This window comes from Protomyctophum bolini (genome assembly GCF_963924005.1).
Source record: "Protomyctophum bolini genome assembly, chromosome: 13".
In the NCBI taxonomy this organism is placed as follows: domain Eukaryota; kingdom Metazoa; phylum Chordata; class Actinopteri; order Myctophiformes; family Myctophidae; genus Protomyctophum; species Protomyctophum bolini.
This window is the reverse complement of record NC_137874.1, coordinates 30,326,583-30,343,562: the sequence shown is the minus strand read 5'-3', so window position 1 is coordinate 30,343,562 and position 16,980 is coordinate 30,326,583. Positions and strand designations below refer to the sequence as shown.

At 42.2% G+C, this 16,980-nt stretch overlaps 2 protein-coding genes across 2 annotated transcripts; both read right to left on the bottom strand.

Moving 5' to 3' along the window:
- Nucleotides 1-498: 498 nt before the first annotated feature.
- bud13 (BUD13 homolog) lies at nt 499-7,136 on the bottom strand. The gene is made up of 10 exons (XM_080779605.1): nt 6,999-7,136; nt 6,757-6,850; nt 5,653-5,737; nt 5,139-5,504; nt 4,684-4,982; nt 4,106-4,214; nt 3,083-3,221; nt 2,587-2,777; nt 2,047-2,128; nt 499-981 (listed from the first exon to the last, which is right to left on the bottom strand). The coding sequence occupies exons 1-10, from the start codon at nt 7,133-7,135 to the stop codon at nt 888-890; spliced, it is 1,596 nt and encodes a 531-aa protein (XP_080635731.1). The 5' UTR covers nt 7,136; the 3' UTR covers nt 499-887.
- Nucleotides 7,137-8,236: 1,100 nt separating this feature from the next.
- LOC308326824 (uncharacterized protein) lies at nt 8,237-13,439 on the bottom strand. The gene is made up of 4 exons (XM_080779859.1): nt 13,274-13,439; nt 10,273-10,316; nt 9,779-10,129; nt 8,237-9,452 (listed from the first exon to the last, which is right to left on the bottom strand). Exons 2-4 carry the CDS (start codon nt 10,310-10,312, stop codon nt 9,349-9,351), a joined length of 495 nt encoding a protein of 164 aa, XP_080635985.1. The 5' UTR covers nt 10,313-10,316; nt 13,274-13,439; the 3' UTR covers nt 8,237-9,348.
- Nucleotides 13,440-16,980: the final 3,541 nt, after the last annotated feature.

The window sequence follows — 16,980 nt, the reverse complement described above, 5'->3', positions numbered from 1 at the left end:
CCAGTAGTGATACTAGAACCTAGATCATCCTACCACGTAACCAACTACCACAGGATCTAAATGTTTCAGTGGGAAAGTGGGAGACCACCTAACTCCAAAATGTTAATTTCAAAGTAAATCACAGCTGTTTTGTTTTGTTAACAGAACTCTGAAAACCTGAAACCAGTCTTTCCACAGGTACTGCCAAAAGCCTGGCGACAGTTAGGTTCCACGTACTGTATGTAATCATCATTGGTGTCTAAATGTGAAACAACTAAACACTACTGTATAAAAGTTAAAAAGCCAAATATTGCAACCAGTCAGTGTAACTCAGCATATTTGCTATAGCACTCCTGCAACTTGAAGTTGCACAACAGCAAACAGTAAAAAGGATTCAAATGCCATTCCAGTCAGGTTTGCAGTAAATTAGTTGACAAGATGGTGTCAATAAGTGCCTGTAAAAGTAACTAAAGACAGAGTGAAACAGACGTCAATACAAGCATGAAATACAGGATGCACTAGTTTACAAAATATATTTAATAACCCAGTGAAAACACAACCATCAATATGTAATTCACATTGAATCCAGCATTATAAAAGGACAGCTGTTAATTATATTCTATGTACAGTAGTCATACTGATATTAATTCAATCCATTATAGTGTACGGTCACATTTACTGCACTGCTGAGATAGATGACGTGTTCTCCATCTCCCCTACTCAAACACACCATACAGTCTAGGGATGTTGCATACTGTACTGTATGTCCACTCTGTGTATTCTTTAACCATTGTTTTATGATCGTTTTTCTTTTCTTTTGCGTCAAGTAGAATCTGATCATTCACACACAAGCATGGATGTACACACACCTCTTCTCTTTCCATAATTTCTCTCCTTCTGCAGTCTCATTACATATCTTCAACGCTCCATTTGTAAGCTTCCTCCTGAACCGCTTGTTTCTCCGATATCCTGGTGTAGCGTTTCTTTTCAAACCCGTTTGACCTGGAAGAGACCCACACAAAATTCTTCTATGGATGTTTGGAGACCCAGGTTTTAATTTATACCGTTAAAAGCTACTCATACTCACCCAAGCAATACACAGAATTGGTTCAAACAAACATTGTGTGTCACACAGCCAGGCATACAGTTACATATACGAGTAAGACGCGCAAACGCGGGAAGCGAACGCAGCTCGTACATATTTGGGTTTTGGACGTATAGCTGCTTTGGGGACTCCTTATATGGTGCCCCTTTTGTGCCCATATATGGAGCTGAGTGGACCTGGCCCCTTTTGTGCCCAAATATGGAGCCGAGTGATTGCTGATGCAACACACTCCATATTTGGATAGCGGGACAGACAGACAGACAGACATGATCTGCTAGGTCTCATAGTAAGTGCTCACTGCGTTCGCAAACACCACCAACACACATGCATGCAAGCAGAATAGAACAAAAACACTCTCAAACACACTCTGACAAACACAAAACACAGTAGTGTAGTGACGAAACAGTAAAAGTATATCTAAAAGTAGATCAATATAGCTCAGTAGCCAGATTTTAGGATGTGCAGTTTGTTTCCTACGATATCGAATCTGTACGAATGCTGCCTAAAACCTGCTTTGCTGTATGTCTTTTTTTTTAATATATTTTTTATCCCACGATTTTGTAACCCATTTTTCACCCCTGTGTCAATTATCTAATGTGATCCTCCGCCAACCTGGGGAGAGCAACGGACTTGAACTCATGCTTCCTTCATGCCTGAATGTCCAAGTTGCTCCTTTGCACCTGACAGGGGGGTTGGACATAGCGCGTGGAAGGAACACGTTATTCCAACCAGTTCCTTTCCCCTCCATCAGGCGCCCCGGCTGGCCAGGGGGAGGCAGTTTAGAGACCAGGATTACTGCATGTTTTTTGTGAGGGTACCTACCCTAGGGTATGTCTACTGCATGTTAATAAATACTATTTCTAAGCTTGATCAACGGGACTGGTCTGAGTCATTTCGTCTGGTGAAGATACATCCCTGGGTCTTCCAGTACCTTTCCACAACAATAGTCACACACACATTACCTGTCCACCCCGTCCCAGCGATAGCCGGGTAGGAGGTTGAATCGGTTGGGTGGCGGCATGGGACCTTTGTATCGTGGTCTCTCTGAGAAAACATAGGAAGTTGCAAAAAGTCAAATGCTGATGATGGCTTGCACATGTTTTCATGTTACAGTCAAGAGGAGTGTGTGGGGTTGCTGTCTGACTACTTGGAGCTAACAATCTATAAAAAATATTCACCAGTAAGTACACACCATTTCACAAACAATGTTGGTGTAACTAAAATATGTACCTAAATACAGGTATATCGTTTGTTTTACTTGCATAAACTTCCAAGAGTTCCTGGTTTTACACACAAAACCCTAGTGCAGATTTGACAGTGTGATCAGCTCTCAAGACATGCCTTACCACATTTACATTAAACAACAATCTTGCCGCAAAATGACTTGGATTGATTTGTTGGTGAATTAAATTAGAATGAGTATTCAGACATTCACTCGGAAATTGTGCATAATATTCAAAGATTCTAAACATTTATTTGGGACAGCCACATTATGCCCTGACCTTTGATGCCCGCTGCCTTGGAGTTGCGGTCTTTCTTGCGTCTGAGCATGGCCGCCATCGGGTCTCCGTCCCTCAACTGCTCTCGCAGCATCCGGTCCAGGTCCTCGTCATCACGGTGACGTGCCAGAGGCTTATGGGCCTCATGCACTGCATCTTCCAGTTTCTGGTGCTGCATTTGTGACTGAACTAACCTACGCACAGAAACATTCACACAAACACACAGGTAGACAGATACACACAGCACATATATTTTAACACACAGTAATGGTTTAAAGCCAGAACTAGCATCGAAGAGTGTTTAGAAAAACAGCAATGACACCAACAGTTTATGGTATCTACTATCTGGGGTTATACAAATGTAAAAATTACTGGTCAATACAGATGGGCCAATATTGCTAGATCACTGTTCACATACTGTACATTGGTAAACTTTAACACATTACAAGCCCCAGCATCTCATTCCACAAATACCAAAATATTACACCCTCTCTCTTACCCTTTACCCCACTGAGCGTATTTCTCATCTTTCACTGCTTTTTCTTCAGCCTTCCTCTTCTGTTCTTCTCTTTCTGTTTCCAGATCCCTTCTTTTGCCACTCTTGTCTCTGAACACAGTCTGGGCATTGCGGGCCTCCTCTGGAAAGGAGGAAGAGTGTTAAAATATCGCATTAGATAACGTCGTTCAGCTTCACAAGTCAACATCTTTGTAACATTACAGTGTTGGGATTTAGCTGAGAACCAGTGAGCAGGTTGGGGTCCAGGATCTTTTCTCAAGAGCATTGCCGTTCACCCTATCTATGCCCAAACAGACAACCCCTTGCTGGTTTCCCACCCAAGGACATTGACAATTTGTGTTTATTGGATTGCTTGGCCAAGCTAAAGGCACCACTGCTGGGAATCAAACCAGGGTCTCTGCAGTGGTGGGTAGAGTGGTTTAACCTCTCCACCAGCCAGACGCCCTGAATTAAAATGTACTTTAATTTGTATTTTTAGTTGTACATTTGTATTGTATTTGCTTTGTTCAGGACCCCAAGAAGACTAGAGGCTCTTTCATGCACCTCTAATGGGGATCCTTTAATAAACATAAATACAGTGAGTGGACCCTGATGAGCCTTTTCAGTCATTGCTCCTAAACTGTGGAACCAGCTACCTAGCCGTGTCAGGCTGGCTCCAACACTACCCGTTTTTAAAACATCTTAAAACTAATTTCTATTCCCTGGCTTTTAAACCGTGATTAATGTGTACTCCTGAGTGTTTGATTTTATTGTATAGGTTATTACTGTATTGTATTATGTTTTTTTCCTGCTTTGCCTAATTGTACAGCACTTTGGTCAACTTTGTTGTTTTAAATGTGCTCTATGTCCATCATGTAGAAGAACTATTAGAGCCTACAGTAGAAGTGTCTCTGAAGATGGTAGATAAATGTAACTGAGCCATTCAGTATCCATTAGAGTTTAGACACTGCCAAAATGTTCTAAACAAAGTTTCAGTGGAAAAAAGTAAAGAAAAGTTGAGCTGACCAGCGAGTCCATCGTTGTTTTTCTCTCTGCGTCGGTTCTCCTCCTGTTCTTTCCTTAGAATGTCTATGGAAACCAGACCAGCAGCTCCTCCGGAGAGCATCCTCTGGCTCTGGAAACAAAGGGGGAAAAAAACACCACATTTAATTTCACTTTAGTTATTTCACAGAAGTAACAGAATTATGCAGACACTTCAAGGGCGCAACAATAGAATAAATTCTAATGCATAGATCACTAACCATACTCACTAAATAAAATCATTTGGGCATTTTCCACGAGCGGTATACAACATATCTTTGGACATAAGCTTGTTAAATGTTATGTCACAATGAGGTAATTGTTCCAGTGTCTTAGATACTTATATATCTAAGACAAAATCAGTCAGCTGCAAATAACAAGGAGGTTGAAGATTCTTTAACTGTCTGGTGTTGTGCACTTGAAATCGCTTATTGCCTGCCAGTGCCTAGTCAGAGAAACCACTGTGCTGAGAGTGTGCTGGGGGTTCATTTTGGCCAATTGCCCGTTTATCACCTTCAAAATAGAGGCTTCCACCTCCAACTGAATTGGTGTCATTATTTCACCTCTGATTGCCCAGGTCTGCGAGGAGGAGAGAGGTCATCACCCGATGCCCTTCCACCCCGCATTCGTCTCCTTGGTGGTGACTGGTCTCCGTCAGAGCCCTGACCTGTATCTGGCCTTCTATTGGGTGGAGATTGGGCCCTCCTTGGTGGGGATTGGTCAGAGTCCGAACCACCTCCCCTTTGTGTTTTTTTTCTGGGAGGTGATGTGTCAGAGTCAGAGTCGTGTCTGTTTTGAGCTCGCCTTGCTGGTGGTGACCGTTGAGAATCAGGTGAATGTTTTCTCCTGACAGGTGACAGATCTGCAAAAGAAAGTGCTCTTTCATGCATTCAGGCACTGCAATGAAACTTGAAAATGAGTGTCTCAGTTTTGTATTGTAAATCTCAATAAAAATATACTTTAAGCAGCCACCCGTAAACCCCAGGTTCAGCATCACAATATACTTCTCAATACTCACCTCTGCTATGTCCCTTCTGAGCTCTCCCTGAATGTTTGTTTGACCGAGGGGGTGAGGAGCTTTGGTCAGGTTTTTTGCGAGAGCCAGAGCATCGTCCTGGAGGAGACTGGTCTGGAGAGTTTTCATGACGTGCCTTCCTGAGCAACGAGGCCTCTGGCGAGTCATGTCCAGTCCTCTTCACCGATGGGGCCTCTGGTGAGTCATGTCTGATCCTGCTCATCGATGAGGCCTCTGGCGAGTCGTGTCTGGTTCTGCTCACCGAGGGAGCCTCTGGCGAGTCATGGCGAATCCTTACTTTAGTATCAGGCTCAGGAGAATGAGATACCCTCAACTCCTCCTCTTCCTCTGTAGCTTTATCTTCATCAGCTAAGAAGAAAGAACACTCGACATGACTTATTTTATTAAAAAAGGAAAGTGCTGGACAATGCAAGTCACCTGGTTTTAAGATGGTGCAAAAGATGTTGTCTTCTTCAGACATGGTTGCAGACACGTTGCTTCATACATTTCTTATTACCTCCCAACACTCTCCACTTGTTGCTGACCCTGAATGACTCCAGCTGCTTCACCTCCTCTGGCCGATCATCAATTACATCAGCAACCTGAGTAGACAAGAAACAACATGGTATAGCAATTGTCAGGTCAACACCAGGCTAGAATACTCATAGTAGGCCAGTCAATCTAAGATTCGACCCAAAATAAATTGCAATAGTAATTGTTCAAGGTTTTTTATGATGCTTAGGGTCATCCATATAACATATTAAAAATTGTGTATTATATACATTTTGGATCATGGTAAATTCAGGGGTTGAAAGTTGGAGCACCATTAAAAACACAAAAAACACTCCTTGGGCTAAAAACAGTCCACAGCCACTTGCCCAAATGTGGCCAAGCGTGATAGTGTAATAGAGCGACGTCATGACTCACATTGTTGTGCATTAGCCCGTCACAACAACTATTGCAAAATGGAAACAGTGCTAGACCATGGCATGCACCAGTGCCGGTCAGGAAAAATAGACCAGGCATCCCCCAATGGTGCAGCCCCCCCCCCCCCCCCCCCCCCCAGCTGCTATGCCTGTGATGTCATGTGGCAGCCAAGTCTATGGACTTTTATGTTTGCTTTAAGCATGCCCCCCTGACATACAAAAGCAAACAAAGGCTTCACATGAGTGTGATTTTTTTTTCTTGAATGTACAACTTTCTTTTAGTCCAAAATGTTTTATAAGTATGTTAACACATGTTAACACACCCACAAAATGTAAAACAAACCAAGCAATAGACTAGGGTCTTATATATATATATATATATATATATATATATATATATAAAATACTATTTTATTACCCCAACCCAGATATTATGCGTATGGCTGGTACAGTGGGTGCACACTAGCCACTTATAGGAGACTGGCCGTTTATTCCAAACTAGCCACATGACGCTCGTCCTTCACGTCCCAGGGCTAATTCCAAAGTACCAAACATGACATGTTTTCAATTAATCTCTCAAGAGCCCTGAATGGGTTTCCAGATTGGTTAGTAAATAAACCAGACTAATGTAGTGTCTTAATTGTAGCTAACTAAATAGCACAAAACTAGCTATGGCATTAGCTAGATCAACTTACCACAGGAGCTTCATCATCTTCCTCCTCCTCAGCCTCCTTGTCCTCCTCGCTAACGATCTGCCTCCAGTCATCATCATCATCCACTATTTTCATTCTGATATTAGAACACATCAATGAAGAATGAAGACGAAAGGCCTTTAGCAACCTGGGCTGACAAGTTGAGTTCACCACTAGCATGCAGTGCAGAGTGCAGACTCTGCATGCATGCCTATAATATATAGGCACTAGAATCCGCTACTCACCGCTTTTCAGGAATCTTCTGTCTCTTTTTGGTCTTCTTCTTCGATTTTTTGTCATCTTCATCGGCGGATAAATAACGTTTCAGATACTCAGATTTAGACAACTCTGCTCCTTTGCTGCTGCCCGTCGAAGCCGCCATGCTTTTTACTTACGAGATTGTTGTCGTAAACTACGTGCGGCACTTAGGGCCAAAAAGAACCACGTAGCTCCTTGTGGCTGGTGCCATCCGTCACGATTGACGCTAGATCCATAGACCAGAACTAGATTGACGCCACACCTAGGATTTCAATGATTGAGATGGCAGACATTATTAGCAATTTAACATAGGAAAACTCCTGCCGGAATCTTATAGGAATTTCAGAATCCTACTATCCTAGATTCCATCGCGTCACCATGGCTTTTGGATTCTATAGGACATTTGGATAATCTTGAGACATTCAGCTAAAATATGGTGAGCTATCTTGAAAGCATCAAATTATCAAGGTTTATAATAAAAATAAAAATCATCATCATCATCATCATCATCTTCATCATCATCATCATCATCATCATATCAAATATAATTGTGGGGGTATGTGCTAGAGCTGTCAATTAATTGTAGGCCTAGTAGTCTAGTGGAGTAGGCTATATATGCCGTATTAGTATAGGGTAGCACACGTACACAGTACTATGTATAGTCCATTAGTCCGGCAGCCGATAGGCTTCTTTTGTTTAAAGTGGGAAATTTGGTATAGCCTATAGCCTTTTTATTGGCCTATAATATTGTCTATAAAACTATAAAAAATAAAAATTAATCTTCTAATTTTTAATTAAAAAAAATAAAAAAAAACACAAATTACCCACATAAAAACCGACAGCAAGTGGATTCATGAATGTATACGGTAGACAATAGGCCAATAAAAAAAGTATATACCAAATCTCCCACCCCACAACCCTGGCTGCCGGACTATTGCACACCGCCATGCAACATCCCCCTGCACTCCTTTCATTGCTAAAGCTGGTATCAACTTTCACACTTTTTTCAAGATAATCCCCATGTTGATTATTATGATTAATGAAGGAAATCTTAATATTCCTATCAATGATTTCTATTTTGTGGCAATATTAGTGTAAACTTGTATTGCCTCAAAATTGTGGCATTACATGTACCGGCTTACAAAGGGAGTCGAACATATTGTATTATACTAGACAACATTGTCGGAAAGCATTATAGCAAAATAAGGAGCTGACTATTTTTGCATATATGTTTTTTATTCTTTGTTAAAATGGCAAAATAAAAGCTGTTGTTACTTGCTGTTCACGCTGTTTACTTTACTGGAAAAAAAAGTGTAATTGTAGGAGCCAGTTGTGTCATATTATTTGAGATATAGGCCTATCTTGCATTATTCTTTTTTAACACTTGGTGGTCGTCATTAGATGCACAGGTAGGGGGAACACAGGTCATTGTAGGTCACAGGTACAGGAATGGCACACAGTTCTCACCGGAACATATAGATCATATTGACCCTGCATACTGCATACTTTGAAGTTTGAACGCGTATGAAGCCATGAGCTGAGGCAGAGGCTGTGGCACACACACTGATCATAGATGTTCATAAACGAGAGGCGAGAGCTTGCTGCAGCTGGCAATATGACTGAGTCATTCTTTCACATTTTCTTTTTTGGCATTACAATGGTCTTAAAAGTCCTTCAATTGTGTGTGTGTGTGTGTGTGTGTGTGTGTGTGTGTGTGTGTGTGTGTGTGTGTCCAATCATGTTGAGAACCACTGAGATATAGCAACACACTACGACTTACAGAGATTGGACTAAAATGAACTTGTATGTTCAACAACTTGTCTTTGTAGGCTACTCCACAACAAACTGCAAATTAAATAAGGTTGAAAATTGCCAATATAAGTACACTTGCTTAGTATACTCTGTACTACCGTACATAAATACTTTCTGGGGGCTTGATATGATACACCAATGCGTTATCAGCAGCAACTACACACACACACATACACAAACACACACAAACACACACGCATATATATATATATATAGTTGCCAAATATAGTTGTTTGTGCTTCTATCAAAAATAATTGTTTGGCGCTCACGAGAGAGAGAGAGAGAGAGAGAGAGAGAGAGAGAGAGAGAGAGAGAGAGAAGAGAGAGAGGGAGGGAGGGATGGATGGATGCAAACTGTTACAGGTCACAAGATTTGACATTATTATGCATTCAATAGCAATATGTATTGACAAGGAAGGATATTATGTGCGTGCGCGTGTGTGTGTGTGTGTGTGTGTGTGTGTGTGTGTGTGTGTGTGTGTGTGTAGTGTGTGTGTGTATGTACATGTATTGTACGTGCATGTCTCAGCTTCCTGTGTGAGACAGGTAGAGAAGTAAACCGGTAACCCAGATCCAGATGCAGGATTTCTTGAGGAAGATACTGACAGCGGAACAGGGAACCAGGTTATCTAGAAAGAGAGAGAGTAAATAAAGCTCTTTACTTCCTGTCACTCCTTCTAAATGCGCACTCACTCACATGCAATTTAATTATATGAGGAAATCCCAGGGGTGTGTGTGTGTGTGTGTGTGTGTGTGTGTGTGTGTGTGTGTGTCCAAAAATAATATCACTGTATCCTAAGTAATAATAATATTGAATGAACAAATGATAATGAGGGAAAAATAAGTGTTTTCGTCAAGCAACAGTCATACAAAGTATAAATACACTCTTTCCATGCTCTCTCTCTCTCCCATAGACAACGTTCAATCAATATGCAGTACATTCTGTAAAGTATACCTCTCTCCACATAGGCTGAGGCGACCTTCTTGGTTATTTTACACATGAAGGTGGTGTTGTGCGGCAGCTTCTCTGTGAAACCCTCAAGGGTCATCCGGTAACCGTGTGGTTCCAGCTCTTCCACGTAGCTCTGATCTTTGAACCGGGGCTCGGAAGATGAGCCTGACACATTGGTGTTTATAACGTTCTCTTTGGAGCCATTGGACCAGGAGAACTCATAGCTGTTGATCTGGCTGAGTTTGGGCGTGATGCGACAATCGACCCTCAGATCCTCATCTTCCTCGATGCACACCGTAATCAACTCGAACTCAGCTTCAGGGTCACTGTCACACCACACTGGGACCAGCAACACTGAGGTGTGGCATGGTGAGACAAGAGAGGAACCACAGAAGATTATGTACAGTTATTGATAATATACCATTATGAAATAAGGTGAGATGATGTTCTTCATTTAGAAAGCATTTACAGTAGGCCTACATGAAATCTTTTCTCACCTCCCAGCACTCCGTACACAAACAGAGACCGATACATCATGGAGCTGTGTGCATCCAACAGCCGGGGTTTAGACAGAGAGAAAGAAAAATAGAGGCAGTGGGAGACATGAAACCATGAATAGGCTCTTATGTTGATTAAATGGAAACAAGCTCCTAGGGCTTTTTGTGTTATCCTTTTAACAATCATTGTAAAGTCGTACCTCTGTACTATTTGCAAACTGTTAATAAAGTATTTATTCAATGAATCAATGATTTAATCAATTCATTCAAGAATACAGAATCTTCCATATCCTGAAACTTCTCAGAACCCATGAAGTTCTGTGATCGTTTTTAGACGATTTACAAGCTCATAACATGTCATGTCCCGATACATTGTGAGCTTGAAGAACTCCTATTTCCGCTATTTTAGCCCCTCCTATACTCAGCTATTAGTGTAGAGAATAGTGTTCGTCTTACACAAATTCCCATTGACAATGAATGGAGAATTTACGTCATATGTGGACGAGAAAATCGGCTATTTCGTTTTTATTAAGGTATATTTTTGGGCTTTTTCTGCCTTTATTGGATAGTGTACACTGTACAGTATGGTGACAGGAAATGGGGAGAGAGATGGGGGGTGACACGCGGCAAAGGTCGTCTCTATCGGGAGTTGAACCCGCAAGCAACACGCCGTCAGGCTGGCCTAGCAGCCTAGGTGCCTGGACCGCTACACTAGCCGCCTGGGCCACAAATTGGCTATTTCTGTCGTACACAAACATTAAATTCCCATTGTCAGTGAATGGAGAATTTACGTCATGTGTCTGAGCAAATCGGTATTTTTGTCATACACAAAAATTCCCATTGACAATGAATGGTCATATGTGAGCAAATAGAAATGATGATGTATGATGATAAGAGCGCCCCTCACTTCACACGGGTGTTATTTATTTTAAGTAGGCAGGCAGTATTACAGTATGTTCGTCATTCCCTGGTCCAACAACTCAGGGTTAATACCACCGCCTGAGGCTTCTGAGAGCCTTCTCTGAAACCGACCTCTGCTATAGCCCCTGTAAACCCACGACTGTGCACCCAAGAACAGCTCAAACACCTTGGTTATGTTTGCTGATGGTGGGCCTTATCACAAAACCAAATGATGACGAGAGGGCCTATCCGGAGGAGGTGGCAGGCCTTAGGCAATGGTGCCAGGAAAACAGCCTCTTGAATGATGGCCGTAGACTTCTGTACTTACATGAGTCATGACCCTCCTGATCAACGGAAACCCAGTGGAAAGGATGGACAGCTTCAATTACCTCCAGGTGCACAACACCCTGAGGTACATCATGCACACAGAGGTTGTGGCAAAAGAAAGCAAGGTGGCGCCTGTACCGCATCAGACACCTGAAGAAATTCAAGGTGTCACAGAAGATGCTACTCTGCCACCACAACCCAGGGAATCTTGTCAGGGAGTTATCACTATGGTATGGACAGAGCTCTTCCCAGGACCTACGACTGCTGTGGAAGGTTGTGACTCGTGAGGTTGGCTGACTGACTGCGCCACACAACTCAGGACATACGTATAAGAGCAGGTGCTTGAGCAGGGGCAAAAAAATATGGACAAACATCATGCTAGTAACAGACTGTGATGATGCAAAGCACTTGAGATGCCTCACAGCCCAGGTGCAAGGCTTAGAAAAAGTGTTTCTTCACTGTGGCTGTCAGAATCCTAAATTAGGACATGGTCAAAAAACTAAAACATAAAGACTAAAATTAACAGAATACAACAGACAAATGACTCTTCTTTCAGGTATAATGAATGCCCTCTTTTGCACCTTTGGTTTGACATTGCTGCTAAAGATAGAAAGATACAGGATATGCTTGGTGTCCTTCACTGTGGCAGCACGTTTTGACACTGCTGCTAAAGTGTATGGGCACATTGTACCTGCACATTTATGACACTGCTACTAAAAGATAAGATATTGCACTGACCTATAACCCACCCTGACTTTTATTTCTATCACATCTAGTATTTGTATCCTTATTTGTCTCATTAGAAAATAATCTTAAAGGCATGCAATTTAATTTATCATTTCTGTCTCCTAATATGACCTAAACACATAACATAATCTATATCCTGGACATCACCTCCTATCCTCCAATTCACTTTGCTTCCTTTGTTTGAATGCTCGTTTTTAGTATTCCATTGAAGCATTTTGTCTTGTGATCATGATACGTTTCACTTACAGTACTACTTTAGTCTCGCGTAAACAGACTATACAATCTCTGAATGCTATGTAGACGGAAGCATTTGAAAATTGTGGGAGTCTTACGACACTTCTCTCTGTCTGGTTAGATTCCAAACAGATGACCAACAGATGTGTTGTGTGCCTTTTTCCTGTTTGTTCAAGCTCCCCCTGTTTGCATTTGCACCATTGTTTTCCAATTTTCAATATAGGCAATATTAACACATCAGAACGTTCTATTGCATTTCATGCAGTGGTTGTTTCTAGAATATTCAATACACATAATGACAGTATATGTTTTGGGTTTTGTACCATTGGAGACGGAAATATTTGGTATGTCATGATTATCTGATGACATATTAGTTTTAACAGAGACCTACAAAAGAGTATAAAAGGCTACATTTTGGGATGTGCTACACACTCCTACGAGATTGGGTGGATACTCAGATTGCTGCTTAACTTATTTATATTTCACAACCTGATCAACGGGACTGGTCTGAGTCATTCTACATCTGGTGAGGATACCCCTGAGTATTCTGGCTCACTGCCAAGTACGACATCAGGATAAACACAGGACAAGACATTGGGTATAGAGTACGTAGCCCATGTGGTAAAGAATATGCTTGCAGTAAAATCCATACAGTATATACATACAGTATACATATAACACAGAGCCTACATACCTTTGTTCATAGAAATCACATTCATAATATATTATTTTATACCGTATATTCAATTGATCCAAAACCTGTTCTCTTGAATAGTTATCTGAAGAGCCTTACCTCTGTGCAGAGCAGGTAGGATGCTGTATAGCAACTGCTATATCGCGTGGTGGTGGTATTTATAGCAGCTTGTCCGGGATGGTGTGAGAGTGTGTGTGTACTGTATGCATCAGACAGAATGACTGTGGAAGAAAGAGCTCACTGTGTGATAGAGCACTGCAGAGCATCCCACTTCTAATGGAATGAGAGGGAGGGAGGGAGAGAGGTAGGAAGAAACCAAGAGACAGGCTCAGAGAGAGAGAGAGAGAGAGAGAGAGAGAGCAGGATGGTGGAGGGAGAAGGGGGTACCAGCTTGTGCTCACAGTGCTGATTCGTCAATCCTGCAGGGTGTAGAGGACATAGCACATATTCGGCTGGTTGGAGGTCTGAGCGTGCAGAAATATAAACAAGTCAGACCTCATCAGACAGAATGACGAGGCTGCATCAGTGACTGCACAGTGCACATAGTGAATTTGTGACCTTGCCTGATTACTTCTCTGAAAAATATGGTTTCATGAACGTGGGAGACAGCTGATATTTATCTTTGCCATGAATGTGAATGAATGCCCTTTTGAATATTCCATGCAACACCACCTCTAGTCATTATGTCCAAATTCCAATGACTCAATTTCTCCGGATAATATAAGTAACTTCATAAAGCACAAGGAGTTACTACTAGTAAGTCTACTAATAATCATAATTAGGCTACAGTAGTGTGTGTGTGTGTGTGTGTGTGTGTGTGTGTGTGTGTGTGTGTGTGTGTGACTGTGTGTGTGTGTGTTTGTGTGCGCACGCGCGTGTGTGTGTGTGTGTGTGTGTGTGTGTGTGTGTGTGTGTGTTTGAATACTTTATTAAGAGTTTGCTAATTGGAATACAAGACGGCTTGCCCCTTTGCCAACTCGCCCCAAGCGGCGAAGATCGTCGCCCCAACGAAAAAGCCCGGAGAAGTCGCCCCCATTTGACCAACAACAACAAACTGGTTCTAAATGTTCTCCTTTGACAAACAACATTGATTCTAAATGTTCTAATATGAGAAATAAGGTAAAATAAACATGAAATAAACATGGGGCGAGATATCCACGCTTTGGGGCGAGATATCCACGCTTTGGGGGCGAGCTATTCACAGCTTAATGGGACGAGCCGCAAAGGGGCGAGATGACCTGTTACCGCAAATTGTACAGTGGTACGAATTTACTTACTTACTTAATCCTCTTCGTGCTAGGTAGCACATAAGGTCTTCACCAACGAACGCCAATGCTGTCTGTCTTCTGCCCAATGTTGCAGTTGGCCCCAGGTCCACCCCAACTCCTTCATTTCTCTCTCCACTGATCTTCTCCAGGTCTCTTTGGGCCTGCCACTTTTCCCAGGTGGTGTCCATCTCATGGCTACCCTTGGGATGGCACTTGAGTCCATTCTGCAGACATATCCAATCCACGTCCACTTTCTGAACTTGATTACACCTGACAGTGGGGTCAGGCCTGTTCTCCTGTAGAGGTCTTCGTTGGAGATTGTCGTGGGCCAAAATATCCTCAGTATAAGGCATCTCCTTTGGAATACACCCAGCTTGTGACAGATGGCCTGTGTCACTTTCCAAGACTCTGCCCCATACAGGAGAACCCCCAGGACGTTGCTCTTAAATATGCTCAGTTTGGTCTTTGTACTGATCTTGCCTGATCTCCATATTGCTTTTAACATGGCAAAAGCTCCCCGTGCCTTACAGATCCTGCTGCCTATGAATTTACAATGATGCTTAAAGGATAACACAGAAGCCCTGTGGGCTTGTATGTACAGTATGCTTCTTGTTGTAGGGGTGAAAACATCAGCTGAATGTTTAGTCTGCTCTGCTACCAGTAGCCTACAATAGCCTATCAACTACACACTCCTGCTCCTGCAGTGCCTCCATGTGGCCACACGTGGTAACTGGCTAGTGGCTGGCTCCCTTGAAGACCCAAGCAGCAGTGGGCCCCGGAGTCACCGTTCACCCACTACTGTCCCAGCTATGGGCAAATAGCATGGGCACATGGGGCTCAGCCTCAGCCATGAATGGGAACACATAGGGAGTGCTGCTATACCTGGCTCCATGTCACATTTACTATAGGCCTATGCTATGGGAACCTCCAATGCAGACATGCAATGATGCAACATGCTTCAATGATATTGGGAGTTTATTCTGAGAGTGACTGACTCGAGAGATGAGTAATGACAGTCGAGCTAGATCTTCAGTGGGGTTTTCTTAATAAGTGATTCAATTATTCCATGTTCGTGAAATTGCCCCAGTCTGTTTTGTTTGTATAATATTTTCCTGTCATCCATGGCATGACTATTATTTTTAGAATCATGTGGTGTCAGATATTGTGGTAATTGCAGAAGCCTATTGAAGGGCTCCACTGTTGTTGACCCCTCAGCCTTGAGCAAATGAGATCAGTCTGTCATGCCCATGCATTGTAACCACCGCCGCACTGTCTTTGCAGTTTGCACACACAGACTCACTTATTGGCCTTTGGGCATCAGCAAGACACAGGCCTCATCTCCGGTTCCCACTGAACTGGTATGTTGTAATGCTGGCCTATGAAGTTGTTTCATGGATCGGTAGTTTCGGTACTATAGATAGTCCATGTGTTTTGAATATTGAGGTGACTGAAATAGTGAAATCACCAGATAATTACACCTGCTTGTGGTTGCAAGTGTAAGGTATGGCTCCCCCATATCTTGCAAGTATATGATTGAACCCTACAAACCCTCCCGCGCACTCAGATCAGCCAACGTAGGGAAGCTGGAAGTACCCTCACTAAAAACGCAGGGACAACGCTCCACACGTCCCAAACTCGTCTCCCGTCTGGCTCCAAAACTGTGAAATGCACTTCCCATTGCAGTCCCCGTAGCACTTCCCTACCCCCTAAGATTTTTGTAGACTTAGATACAGACTTCTAGCATGTTATGTAAACAGCACTTGCCTTGTATATAGTCATAGCACTTCATAGTACATATGTATAGCATAGTATAATATATATGTATAGTTAGTTTCATTATATAGATATTCCACTGTTACGTTCTTAGCTTACACATGTTTCATGATAACTACTTTTTATGTATGTAATGTATTGCCATGCTTTTTGTTCTTGCTTAATGTAAATCACTCTGGATTAAGAGCGTCTGCTAAATGCCTAAATTGTAAATTGTTGCTTTTGAAGGATAGTGTCAACTGAGCTACAGATGGACAACCAGCTGTGTTCTCAGAGGGCGGCTGGTATTTCAGACCAACTACAATGTAGGCCTAGCCGCCTAGGGGATAATGTGCCTGTCAGCTTAATTGGGTTCTTTATACACCCATGCTTTAATCTAAATCTCATCTACAATTTCACCCTTTTGTCCTGAAGATCTGACCTTTCGGTGTAGGTATCCTGCATGGTCAAGTGCGTAGACAATGTTCCTATGCATGACCTAATAAGTAATAGTAGGAGTACCATAATAAGGGGGGTAGAAAGTTTATCCCTATGGAAATTTAGACAAAGGGCAGCATGCATGAGTTGGGGATGAAAGGCCTAATGCACATTTATGAATGATTTTTCCAACTAAATTGGAAAGTTTTCCCAACTAAATTATATCGCCAATTTGTTTGTGGCTTTCATCAGCCAAATTAATCAAATTCAAGTTAAATTCATAATGACTGAATGAATGAATCAATCAATCAATCAATCAATCAAACAAACTTTATTAAAGACACATGG

Coding starts and splice junctions, on each gene's coding strand:
- bud13 (XM_080779605.1), bottom strand. CDS start 7,135: ATGGCGGCTTCGACGGGCAGCAGCAAAGGAGCAGAGTTGTCTAAATCT. Junction 5,738..6,756: donor AAGATGATGAAGCTCCTGTG/GTAAGTTGATCT, acceptor TTGTCTACTCAG/GTTGCTGATGTAATTGATGA. Junction 3,222..4,105: donor AAACAACGATGGACTCGCTG/GTCAGCTCAACT, acceptor CCTCCTTTCCAG/AGGAGGCCCGCAATGCCCAG.
- LOC308326824 (XM_080779859.1), bottom strand. CDS start 10,312: ATGATGTATCGGTCTCTGTTTGTGTACGGAGTGCTGGGAG. Junction 10,130..10,272: donor TGTGTACGGAGTGCTGGGAG/GTGAGAAAAGAT, acceptor GCCACACCTCAG/TGTTGCTGGTCCCAGTGTGG. Junction 9,453..9,778: donor CTCAGCCTATGTGGAGAGAG/GTATACTTTACA, acceptor CTCTCTTTCTAG/ATAACCTGGTTCCCTGTTCC.